The following is a 13,146-nucleotide window of genomic DNA, read 5'->3' as shown; positions in this document are numbered from 1 at the left end:
TTTTTTCGCGACCCGGAAGGGGATGAAGTGGTAGAAGAAGAATGAACAGAGTCTTTTCTCAACATCTTCAGAGAGCCAGGGAACCATGCAAACTTAATGACCTGCTGCTGATACCCAGTATTAAAAAAAAGGTCGTCACAGCCAAACAAATGCCTGAGCAGCATAACCGATGACTCAGAGACAGACAGTCGGCCACTCGTGGACCTTCATACCAAAGAAGAAGCTGCTGGAGGGTGGAGCTGGCTCTGGCAGGCCTCCAGAACGCTGAGTAATCAGTCCCAGGGCCGGCATACCAACCTGTGCATGTCAAACAGAGTGCCTGCACTGTAGGTGCAGCAGCACAGTAAAGTGGAACTGTTAGCTCAGCATGTGAAGGCCAAACCCATCCATAGAACAGCCTTCATCAGCCACCATCATCATCATCATCACTGCAGATTCAGTTTGAACGTGACCCTGCTTTTTTTTTCAGTTTGAACGTGACCCTGCTTTTGTTTGTTTGTTTGTTTTCTTTGAAAAGAAGGGCTTTCTAACACTGAAGGCTGTCTGCTACAACACTGGTTAGCAGTTTGAACTGGCAGCTCAGACATTAGTATTTTTCAGCTGAGGTTTTACCAGCAGCAGCAGCCGTCCTTCAACCTGTTGTGGTTTCATTAAAACCTGGGTTTAAGGAATAAAACTACATCCTGAGTGAACTATTACAGTACTGATACGATACTACTGATACTACACACATACTACAGTTATCACCAAATCAATGTTGAATCAACTGAAAGCGTTATTAAAATGTCTAAAATGTCAGGGAGTTCAGAGTGAAATTAGCCTCAGGCTACATCTGTTATCATACATGTGTGATGAACGTTTTTATAGATGTATTTACATGGTCCCCGTGGAATTAAACTAAGTAAAGAGACATTTTAAAACATACTGTAAAAATCTGTTAAATGTTGGGAAACCTGTTAAAATTTTAAAATATATTGTTAAAATCTGTTAAATGTTGGGAAACCTGTTGGTCTTAGATTTTGTGATTTTACAGCCTAGCCTTTGGCTAATGTTTCAGCTAAGACTAGCATTACTTTTTGGTGTCTTTTTAGCTATTTAGCTAACAGCTCTTTCTGGAAACATTTGCCTTTTTTTAAGTTATTTTATTTAACTGGTTAGCTTTTGGCAACTTTTAAGCTAATGCCTGATTCATGTTCTTGTAAATCTCGTTGGCTATTTCGCTGCCAATATTGCTGTTTCCGGGGCCAACATTTTTAGTCAGAAGTCAAATCAATGTTTCAGGGTGAGGAAGAGACGTCAAACTCCAGGGACAATCTCTGCCTCGTAGACTTTTATGACTGAGTGAGCAGTGAATCTTGTCTTCTGCTGTCGAACTACTGCTCTGAAAGAATGAACAGGGGAGAAGAAACGTCCAGTTATTGGCCAGCTGCCCCCGGGCCTTTACTTATTTAAGGCTCACAGGAAACTTGGTTGACAGTGTGTTGTCGTATCTAAGATACTACAGACGCTAACGCACAGCATTCAGATCATGAATGCATATACTGTAAGCATCAGCTCTGCAGAAAAATATTTTACACCAGAACAAGTGTAAACGTAGCAAACTGGGAGACCAGTCATTAGCTTTAAACTCCACGACTGCAGCAGCTGCAGGACTTCATCATATGGGCAGCACACACTGTATGGACCCAGGACAACTTATTGCCTCGAATGACTTAATATCTTTGCAATCCAATCCCTGCATTCTCTACAACAGTTATTTTCCAGGGAACTCTTACTCAGCAACAACCGAAAACAACCGAATCCCTGAGGGTCTGGTCCAGAAAGGCCTGTGTGTTTTATTGCTTTATTTAAAAAGAAATATATATATTTTTTGTGAAGAGACTTACAGCCTGCTGTACACCCAAACTGAGTCAACAGCCAATAAGAAACCAGAAAGAAATGGGACTATCGTTTTGTACCGTTTTTGATTAGCAGATGCTAATCTCTAACTGTAGCCTAGCCTCCAGCGTCTATTTGATGTTTTTTTCAAAGCTTTTCAGATTTTGTGTGAAGCACCAATCCCTGGCACCACTTCACTCATAGTGTCAGGTCTGAGCCGCTGCAGAGACGGCGCATAATGTAGAGTGGAATTCACAGCCACGCAGCAGCTGTGACACTCATTTAGTGTGAATTCAGCCTCAGCCTTGGCGTTTCTATCAACCACCGTCTGCCCTTCACTATCGCAAAGGGATGAAGGATCTTAGCGAATTAGATTATTTAAGATTTGTAAGTCTGGCGGCTGAAACTTGAAACATTTCAAGCTACGTCTAATTAAAACCTAGGAATAACATAGACAAGAACTGATTTCTATTCGTATTTGATTGAAGGTTTTGGTCACGTGACTAAATATGAGCGTCCGTCTTTGTTCCCTTCCTCCAAGGTGAAATCTGACATTCCTAAAATACTGCGATAAGAGATTTATCAATTTGGATGTGACTTTACCACAACATGTTTTCACATTTTTCTAAACAATTTCTCAGACCATGTTAGTAGAAGTAGTTGTGGTAAGTTGACACTTTAGTAGAAAAACACCGTCATCATAGTCATAGTCCAACTGTGTCTATACCATACCTCCCACAAAGTTTTTCTCCACGTAATCTATAATCTGGTTGTAGTCGCTGATGATGGTGTCCCCGTGGAGGAAGACGGGCACCTCCTCTCCCAGGTTCAGCCTCATGAACCAGGGCTCTTTGTGCTCCTGCAACGGCAAGCTCACGTCCCTCTCCTCGCAGACCAGACCCTTCTCATTGATGACCAGACGTACCTGCAACCACAAGCACATGCACACTGGACATCACCGAAAACACCATCAGCTTTTACTGGGTGAAGGTCATGACATCAACATCTACCGTCAGGAGGTAGAGAAAACATAGAAGGGTTTAGATTTAAATTTGAATTTAGTTTTGTATCAGTTGTCATTCCTCAAATGTTCTGTCTAAAACAAATAAAAAAGAGAGTTGTTATTTCTGTGCAGATAAATATCTCCAGCTCAGCGTTCATGACACGATAACCGTATTATACTCGTGCTATTAGAAAGAAATATATGTGTCTGAATTGTTTTGTGCAGGCAGGCTGAGGTTTCAGCACAGACAGTCAGCATCCCCTGTTCACTGGATGAATGATAAGCCCTGGTCCACCGAGAGCTATTACTGGAGATAAGATTAATGAAAGAAGATGACACTGGGTAATGAAGTGCCACATTTGGCCACTTAGGAAGGTCAGAAAACGTCCTGCTGGTGCGGAAGGAATGGTGGAGAAACAGGCGATTAAAAATGGATCAGGGAGGCTGACGTCGGAGCGACTCCACGTATGAATGAATGAATCAGCAACATCAGAGACGAAAGAGATCAAGGATTTCTACGTCAAACTTTCAGAGTATTTCAGGTCGGAGTAGTACTGCTGAAACTCTCCTCTGTGACATTCATCGCTGAACTCTGTTGAAATCAGAGGTTGTTATGTAATGGCGTTAGTCACTGGTCTGTGAGTGGTCCAGTTTCCACAGAGAACACATATGTTTACTGGGAGATTCTCCGTATAAGGATCCTTTGTTTGAAGAAGTTGAAGGCAGAGAATAAGGAAAAACGAAAGATACGAGGTAGAAATAAAGTACAAAGAAATAAAAAACAAGAAGAAGAAGAAGCACAAGACGACTGAGAAGAAGATGATAAAAGCAGACGAAGCACAAGACAACTGAGAAGAAGATGATAAAAGCAGAGGAAGAAGACAGGGAGAAACTCCACACAGACTAGGAATCAAACCACTAATCTTCTTGCCGAGGCCACTAACCCCTCCTGACTGTGTTGCTCAGGTTGAACCTAGTCGATCTGTGTCACTCTCAATGAAAACGCAGCCTCATTGATTCACGTTCCTCCAGCTCCGCCTCCTGTCTCTAGGTTTGAGCCACTGTTTGTCAGCCATACGTCATAGCAGGTCTCACTACTGTCCTGTAAACCTCACGCTTCCCTTCTACAACCCATCAGCCTTGACAGCCTCCTTCACACTCTCACTCCCTGCACTTATACATCTGAGTTTGAATGGTTGGTGACTCGTCTTTGAAGTCAACCACCTTCACTACTTCTACCTCCACCGTCGAACCTGCCTTACTGTCGTCACGCCTTAAAACAACTTTGTTTTTAACACCCTAATAAAAACCTATCTTTCTGACCTAAACTCACCTGAATGTAACTACAAGTCCCATCATTCTCTGAACTTTAACCAGGACCACAGAAATAAAGTTCTGCCTCATTAGGACACAGATTTGGTTCTCATTAGGATTAGTGGGCCTGAAAGAATTAGTAACAAAATTAGTAACAATGCCAGAAATGGGGCACAAACCAGCGAGCGCACACACACACACACACACACACAGAAATAAAACACAGCGCTAGATGATGCTACAGATGGTATAGATGTCGGAGTTTGACACGTGACGTATGGTTCACTCCTGTTAGGTCCTTTGAAGAGAAAGAACGCAGCAATTTTAGGTCACAGAAACCAAACACCAAACACCAGTCAGTGTTTGGTGTTTGAGTACGACCACAAGCAATGACTATTATTTTAGATGATGCTACAGCTGGTATAGATGTCGGAGTTTGACACGTGACGTATGGTTCACTCCTGTTAGGATCTTTGAAGAGAAAGAACGCTGCAATTTTAGGTCACAGAAACCAAACACCAGTCAGTGAGTACGACCACAAGCAATGACTATTATGATAGTTATTATGATTACCATTTTAACTTTGATCCATCAATCCATCCATCCATCCATTAAGCCATACCTCCATGCATCCATCCATCTGTCCATCTATCCGTCCATCCATCCCTCCATTTATCCATCAATGCGTCCATCCATCCGTCTATCCATCCATCTGTCCATCCATCCGTCCATCCATCCATTTATCCCTCCATTTATCCCTCCATCCCTCTGTCCGTCCATCCATCCATCCCTCCATCCATCTTATCTAGCATACCTGCAGCTGTTAACACAGTGTACATCAAGTGAAGGAGGCTGTTACACTCCTCTCCTGTCTGGACCTTGAGTTAATGTTACATCTCAGTTACATCAGATGTGAGGTTGGATCCTTGGCTCACGGCCACAGAGTTTTGAGCTGCTGCCTGGTCTGGTTGTTGCTCAGCAGAGGCTTCTGTCAAAATCATCACCTGAACCTGAACCTGAACCCATGCTTGTGTGTGACTGTGTGGTCAGTCAACAGCTCACACTGTGTGACCACGGTGTTTGTGTTTGTATATATTAGTACGATGATAAGCTGATGGCTTTTTGGGGGATGTTTTAGGAGATTTAAAGGCTCCAGCACAGTTTCATCTCTTCAACCTGTAAGTCTGCAGGAGGAACAGCGTTATTTGCCGTTGTGCCTGGACACACACACACACACACACATACAGTATTTGTGTACACACAACTGAAGTTGCTCTCCGCCTTCACAGAGAGCAACTTCCTACCTATCTAGTGGGAAGCGGAAAAAGTTTTGGTGCCTGGTTAACGAACCACCGCGCTGCCCGGACCGCGATTTGAGCCTCCCATGACAAGCCTGTTTAGCAGTGGCCACATCCTGCCCACAATCTGACATCGAACAAGTTCGTGCAACGTGATTGGCTGAAATCTCTCAGCTGTATCTTAAAAGATACAGATCAGCAGAGGTTTCACGTTTGTCGTGGCTGATTTTTTTTCCCGCCTCTTTCCAAATAAACACAAAGTGAATCCTCACCACCATGACTCTGAGGTTGATGACAGCGAGTGGAGTCACTGTGAAGAAGTCACTGTCATCACTGGAGAGATAACACAGCAGCTGCTCCTGCGTTACCTGCGTGCTCCCGGCCCTCGGTGTAAAACTACTACAGTAACGACGACCGTGACCTGGCGTGAGGCTGTGCACAGTGTGGTGAGTCTCTCTCACGATGAACAGTGATGATGCAGACGGGAACAGATGGCTGGCAGTGATGACACGTCCATACGCCAAATTCACAGAACAAGCAGCACAGAAAAACTCCAGGCCTGAAGATGGGAGATTATTTACACACTGTGTTGTGATGCCATGTGTGGGCTTAGTCACCTGACCCATGTCTGGGCGGGGGGGTAGGCGTTTGAATATATTACACAATAAGGCGAAGGTAAATCAACTGCTGATTATTAGAATATGTGAGAGGAACTCTGGTCCAGTACAGGCAACAGATACTAGATTTGTTCCAATGAAACCCAAGATGTATCAGTACCATAGGCTACTTAAAAAAAAGTTCCAACTCAATTCGCCCCATCTGGAACACAAACAAAGAAAACAAAACCACCTTAGGTAACAGTGGTAACGGAAATGATCTACGGCGCCTCCAGTGGACATAAAAGACATAAAATACTCAAAGTTCCAGGGTAGAAAATATAATCATTTTGACTGGAACTGGATTCTGTCAGTAGAATCACAGATAACATTTGATAATCTTCGAATGCTGAAGTCTGTTGTAAGTGAATGTAATGATTTGGATAAACGACATTTACAGTAACCTCTACAGATGGACTGGAGGATGAATACTAAATCCAAATACATGTACTATGTCAACATAATGATGAATAAATCCCTGCCCTTTACGAACTATAACTAAAAAAATAATTTGTTTCCTGAAGAAAACATAATGATCCAATATGGGATTAACTAATAATAAAGAGTTTCAATTGTTACAGCCTCTACAGATGGACTGTATAATAAATAAACTAATAATAAAGAGTTTCAATTGTTACTAGCAACTGAATGTAAAATAATATTCCATTCATCTTTAATACTGTGAATGGGTAGAGCTGCTGCAGAGCCTGAAGGAACATCAAAAAGCTGTTTGTTTGTTTGTTTGTGTGTGAAGAACGAGGAACCTCGGCTGTTTAAATCAGACAGTCTCCGATTCTAAATGAAAAAAGTTACGAATGTCTACACATCAGCTCTGTTTTTGATATTATCCCTTTAAAAATGGCCGGGGTGACAGTCAGTAAAGGTGGTCAGAGGTAAACCTCCAACATGGACCGAAGCATGAGACCTACAGATATGACAGGTATGAATGTGCTGCAGAGGGGAGACGATGGCCTGGAGTTTGTTTTCCACATCATTTTAATCAATTATTTAGGACGTCATGTGTCAGAGCACACACGCACACACACACACACACTCTGTGACCAGCCCATACAGCAGCTCGGCCGTGCCAGGGAGAGTAAGAAAGCTGATGAAAGCAAATGAAGAGGTAAAGTGAGGAGCAAACCCTGCTTTAACGTCGAGGTTCTGAGCTCCGGTCTGCTGCAGAGCAGCTCCGAGCCTCTCAGCTGGCAGATCTGCCCAGCTGCAGAGTCCTCATCATGTTCCTCTGACGGCTCCCGTGCAGGAGTAAACATGCACGGGAGGAAGGACACAGCGACAGCGTGCGCTCGTTCTGGACAGGAGAAACACACGGGGCTTCCGATTGGACCGTCCAGGCATGCACAGGGATGCGGAGCCGTGCACCTCGATTTTCACGCTATGCTCAGTGTGTGTGTGTGTTTTTATTACCTTCTGGGAGGTGAACGACTGCGTCCAGTGGTACAGAACCAGCCTGTCTTTGCTGAAGGGTTTGGGCTCTGACGACGGCTCCTCGCAGTCCTCCCCGTCTGTGATTTTACCGTCCTCATCCAGGGCTGAGATGGGCCACCAGCTACAGTTGGTGGGGGTAACATGGTTGGAAGACGCCATGACAGAGCGTTTTGTGCGTGTGGAGGAGAGGGACGAGGAAGGGAGTGAAGAAGAGGAGAGATAGGGAGGGAGGGAGAGAGAGGGAGCGAGAAAGAGAGAGAGAGAGAGGCGTTTGCGCGCGCGCGCACGCATACGCGCGCTCGGAGTTGTAGCTCAGCATCATCAGCAGCACCAGTGTCAGACCCCGGACAGCTCCAGTGCTGAAATCCGCTTCACCTCCATATATAATCTCTGTTGGACAAAACAGAATAATAAACAACCATCTCAGCCTCCAGTTCATGAATAACGTGTTATTAACTGTCAATGTCAACACACTGTTGTGTGATTCCTAAATCATCGGGACATAAATGCACAAACGGCCAGAGAGCGGAAGGTCATCTTTCCCTGAACTGACAGGAAGTCTGTAAACACGGGACGGTGTCAAACTGCAAATAAATCCACGTAACCATGCAATAATAATATTAAAACATGAATTAAATTCAATTATGTTTCATAACTACTTTAATTTACGACCACCGTGAGCTGAATACGTCATTAGAAAACCTGAAAGATGTTTCTAGAAAACCATGAACCAAAGTTCAGAGGGGAAAAAAACCTTGATAAAGTTTAGCACTTAAATCACTGTGGAATATTAAGTCCAGGAAGTCATTCTAGTCTGGGCCAGTCAGACTCTCCAGCCCCCTCTTCTGAGAGTTTCTGTCATTGCACTTACTAGAAAAATATATTTTTTGCAACATTCAGATTCTACTGTTCTCTTCTGTGATCAATGTTGGTGCAGTAACAGTTTTGCATATATTTTTTTCAGTCTGTTCAATACAGAGTGTGTTGTATATTCGTATTTACTGCAGTGTTCTGTTCAACTGGGATGTACTCCTTTTAGTTCGTTTCTTCTTCATTTCTTACAGATGTTGTAGTTGCAAGTGCTTACCAGCAGAGGGAGTAAAGCAAAAGCAAGCGAATTCTTCATGACAATGAACGTTACTGTGCAAAGTAAGAATATTAATAAAGAGAAACTTTACCTGTTTTTTTTTTTTTTTTTATAAAATATAGCTTTGCCTTTTTTTTAATTACCAGATTTTTCCAGGCATGCACAGGGATGCGGAGCCGTGCACCTCGATTTTCACGCTATGCTCAGTGTGTGTGTGTGTTTTTATTACCTTCTGGGAGGTGAACGACTGCGTCCAGTGGTACAGAACCAGCCTGTCTTTGCTGAAGGGTTTGGGCTCTGACGACGGCTCCTCGCAGTCCTCCCCGTCTGTGATTTTACCGTCCTCATCCAGGGCTGAGATGGGCCACCAGCTACAGTTGGTGGGGGTAACATGGTTGGAAGACGCCATGACAGAGCGTTTTGTGCGTGTGGAGGAGAGGGACGAGGAAGGGAGTGAAGAAGAGGAGAGATAGGGAGGGAGGGAGAGCGAGAGGGAGCGAGAAAGAGAGAGAGAGAGGCGTTTGCGCGCGCGCGCACGCATACGCGCGCTCGGAGTTGTAGCTCAGCATCATCAGCAGCACCAGTGTCAGACCCCGGACAGCTCCAGTGCTGAAATCCGCTTCACCTCCATATATAATCTCTGTTGGACAAAACAGAATAATAAACAACCATCTCAGCCTCCAGTTCATGAATAACGTGTTATTAACTGTCAATGTCAACACACTGTTGTGTGATTCCTAAATCATCGGGACATAAATGCACAAACGGCCAGAGAGCGGAAGGTCATCTTTCCCTGAACTGACAGGAAGTCTGTAAACACGGGACGGTGTCAAACTGCAAATAAATCCACGTAACCATGCAATAATAATATTAAAACATGAATTAAATTCAATTATGTTTCATAACTACTTTAATTTACGACCACCGTGAGCTGAATACGTCATTAGAAAAACCTGAAAGATGTTTCTAGAAAACCATGAACCAAAGTTCAGAGGGGAGAAAAAAAACCTTGATAAAGTTTAGCACTTAAATCAGTGTGGAATATTAAGTCCAGGAAGTCATTCTAGTCTGGGCCAGTCAGACTCTCCAGCCCCCTCTTCTGAGAGTTTTTGTCATTGCACTTACTAGAAAAATATATTTTTTGCAACATTCAGATTCTACTGTTCACTTCTGTGATCAATGTTGGTGCAGTAACAGTTTTGCATATATTTTTTTCAGTCTGTTCAATACAGAGTGTGTTGTATATTCGTATTTACTGCAGTGTTCTGTTCAACTGGGATGTACTCCTTTTAGTTCGTTTCTTCTTCATTTCTTACAGATGTTGTAGTTGCAAGTGCTTACCAGCAGAGGGAGTAAAGCAAAAGCAAGCGAATTCTTCATGACAATGAACGTTACTGTGCAAAGTAAGAATATTAATAAAGAGAAACTTTACCTGTTTTTTTTTTTTGTTTTTTTTTTATAAAATATAGCTTTGCCTTTTTTTTAATTACCAGATTTTTTTCTCCACGTTTAAAATAATTATCTTCCTACCAACTGATATTGTGCAGTGAGAGCAGGGAGAACTAGCACACAAAAAGTGGACCATTTAGCAAATAAATGTCTTGGGAAGTGGACCATTTAGCAAATAAATGTCTAAAACTGGAGGGCAAGTTTTGTTAAGGTATTTTATTATTAATTTTCCAATCCCCGATGGAAGCACAAAATAAAAGACATCGACTCCAGAAACAAAAGTCGTAAAAAGGTGAGTTTAACGGCCAAGAGTTGAACTGCCACGACAGTCATCGATGACTGAGACCAGTGTGGACTTAATGAGTCAGAAAACACAGTCAGTGGAGCCCTGCACCGAAATGAACCACTTAGTTATAGGTCAAGAGAACTCTATCTGTACGGAGACAGTTCTGAGTGAGAATAAAGAATACTGAGAAAACCTGAGGAGACGATGATGAATATTGGACACCAGACAGTTAGTCACATCAAGATAAACAAGTCAGGTTTGGACAAATATGTTGTCTGTGTTTGAAAGGAAGAGGGAAACTGTTGTAGTTGACGTCGGCCCGTCAACACCTGAACGTGGACCAACGCAAAAATGTCAACATTTATGCTAGCTATGGTGGATTCAAGATATGGTTTGTTTTCATTGTGTGTCCATTGGTTCAATGTTATCTTGGGTATGAATAAAGGATCCATGATGACACCAGAGTCTGTGGACCCTCAGGGGTCCGTTGACCCCTGGTTGAGAACCACCGGTTTACATATACTTTTGTTGGAATCACAGTGAAGAATGCAGTATTTTGACAATAACTACAGAACCCCTGAAGGGTGCGCACCTGTAAGTTCCACGAGGAACCTGAAACTTACAGGTTACAGAAATGAACCAGAAAGGTTTTTCCACGTTGTCCCTTTAGGGGCTCCGTAAAGATCTGATTGCTGAGCAGCATTTGCTCCAGGCCTGAAGTGGTAAGATTCTGGCACGGCTCCTTGCAGAGACAGCAGCAGACTAAGGATTGGGCTGTATTTTTGGAAGTGTGCGCGCGCGCGCGTCTTGTTAGATCTGCTAACATATTTCCAGCAGCGGTGGAGAGCTGGGTGGCAGCACAGGGGGAGAGAGGGGCTTTTCTCTGTGGCCACCTGGACGAGCCATGTAAGATCCCTGGCTTATAAAAAACACATACAGAAATAATTCAACCTGATCAGCAACAAGCGCCTCGTGGAGCGTCGGCATCAATGGTTGTAGCGGTTGTGGGAATGAACCTGTGGGACAGATGGTGAGCAGAGCTGAAGAATCCCAGCACAGGAACCGGGAGTCATTTGGATGAAACTAAAGTTTTTCGTAAAGTGTGCGCTGCGTCCTGGCAGCTTCATGGACAACACGCTGAGAAATCCCACGATCCAATTCCACAAGAAGAAACAGCCACAGGTAGAAGAACACTGAGGAAGACCTCCGCTCGGTGTGGATGTCAGGTGGAGGTGAAGTCGGACACACAGAGCTCGTGTTCAGGTAACAGCCTAAAAACAGATTTGCTTTCTGACCGGTGCGTCATTCGGCCGCGGTGAGGCATGAGTGGAGGTCGCTTTGAGTTCGACGACGGTGGAGCTTTTTGCGGAGGCTGGGAGGGGGGCAAAGCCCACGGCCATGGCATCTGCACCGGACCCAAGGGCCAGGGGGAGTTCTCCGGCTCCTGGAACTACGGCTTCGAGGTGGTGGGAGTCTTCACTTGGCCCAGTGGAAACACCTACGAGGGCTACTGGTCTCAGGGCAAGCGTCACGGTCTGGGAGTAGAAACCAAAGGACACTGGATTTACAGAGGGGAATGGACTCACGGCTTCAAAGGGAGGTACGGGGTCCGCGTGAACGTCAGCAGCGGAGCAAAGTACGAAGGGACGTGGAACAACGGGATTCAGGATGGATACGGAACAGAGACGTACGCTGACGGAGGTGAGGTCCTGTGAGTCAGGTGTTGTCCTGGGGCGTGTCATCGGAAGAAGTTGAACTCCTTTTGGTTTAAAATATCCATAGGTGATTTAGGAAAGTAAAGTGAAAGTAGGAGTAGCAATAAAATCGTTCTCGATGAATCGTTTTCATAATTGTGTAAAATAATGTTGCAGCTAGCAAACAGAAAACACGGTGTAAAATAATTTCTTCAATGTTGCAGCTAGCAAACAGAAAACACAGTAATTACTAATCAGTGGCGGTCTTAGTTTATTTGGGGCCCTGGGCTAGACTTGTCTCCCCCTTCAACCCGAGCGGAAAACGGTCTTATCGTTCATATTAAGTAACTTTTATTTAAAATCCTACAATTAATAAGTAGAAAAAGACAATTAGTGGAAGTAGAAGAAATGACAATCTAACAAATCAATGACACAAACCTTAATACATAGTTAAAATTAGGATTTTCTGTACAAATCATATATTACCTTCACAAAATGTAAACACACATAAGAAAATGTATTTATTGCTAGTGCACTTCCAGCAAAAATATATACGTTTAGACAGGGCAGAAAAATGAAATGTTTCGTGCTTTATTTGGTAGATTGATTTACTTTAGCTATATGTATTAGTGCCACTATTAGATGGATACTAAGAGGTAAGACCCCCCCGACCCCCACCCTTGGTGTGAAATAGGGCGGTAGCAAACTGATAGGCACAAATGATAGCCTTATGGAATCATTTGGGGGGGGGGTTTCTGTATTCATGAGATTCCACCATTATTTATTGTTAGTTAAATATAATTAACCTAAAACCCAACTGATTAACAAAAGTATTTTAAAGTTATACAACATTTTTTGGGAAAACAAAAAAAAAAAAAATTCACATATAATGGATAATCCATCATTATAAAAAGATCTTTGGGTCAGGAGGAAGAACTCAGTAGTCTAATAAGATTATAGTTGTGTGTCTGTGTAACCAGAAGAAAAGATCACTCTGCTGCCGTCAGTCACAGCCTGTCAGAAATATAACCC

General features: G+C 43.4%; 2 protein-coding genes and 1 long non-coding RNA gene across 3 annotated transcripts in view; 1 reads left to right on the top strand and 2 right to left on the bottom strand.

Moving 5' to 3' along the window:
* Positions 1-8,038, bottom strand: part of gdap1l1 (ganglioside induced differentiation associated protein 1-like 1) — a 15,136-nt gene extending 7,098 nt beyond the window's left edge. The window contains exons 1-2 of the mRNA XM_008318976.3: positions 7,578-8,038; positions 2,611-2,803 (exon numbers count right to left, since the gene is read on the bottom strand). Of these exons, the coding sequence (XP_008317198.2) occupies positions 2,611-2,803; positions 7,578-7,889 (505 nt within the window). The 5' untranslated portion in view covers positions 7,890-8,038. The remainder of the gene's footprint in view (positions 1-2,610; positions 2,804-7,577) is intronic.
* Positions 8,039-8,874: 836 nt separating this feature from the next.
* Positions 8,875-13,146, bottom strand: part of LOC112487576 (uncharacterized) — a 17,571-nt gene continuing 13,299 nt past the window's right edge. Inside the window, exon 3 of the long non-coding RNA XR_003050783.1 lies at positions 8,875-9,325. This is a non-coding gene — a long non-coding RNA (uncharacterized LOC112487576). The remainder of the gene's footprint in view (positions 9,326-13,146) is intronic.
* jph2 (junctophilin 2) overlaps positions 10,298-13,146 on the top strand; it is a 15,335-nt gene continuing 12,486 nt past the window's right edge. Inside the window, exon 1 of the mRNA XM_008318977.3 lies at positions 10,298-12,121. Coding sequence (XP_008317199.1) covers positions 11,743-12,121 — 379 coding nt within the window. The 5' untranslated portion in view covers positions 10,298-11,742. The remainder of the gene's footprint in view (positions 12,122-13,146) is intronic.

This window comes from Cynoglossus semilaevis, chromosome 10, assembly GCF_000523025.1.
Source record: "Cynoglossus semilaevis isolate Cse_v1.0 chromosome 10, Cse_v1.0, whole genome shotgun sequence".
NCBI lineage: Eukaryota > Metazoa > Chordata > Actinopteri > Pleuronectiformes > Cynoglossidae > Cynoglossus > Cynoglossus semilaevis.
The sequence above is the reverse complement of the archived record's forward strand: the minus strand, read 5'-3'. Positions and strand labels throughout refer to the sequence as shown.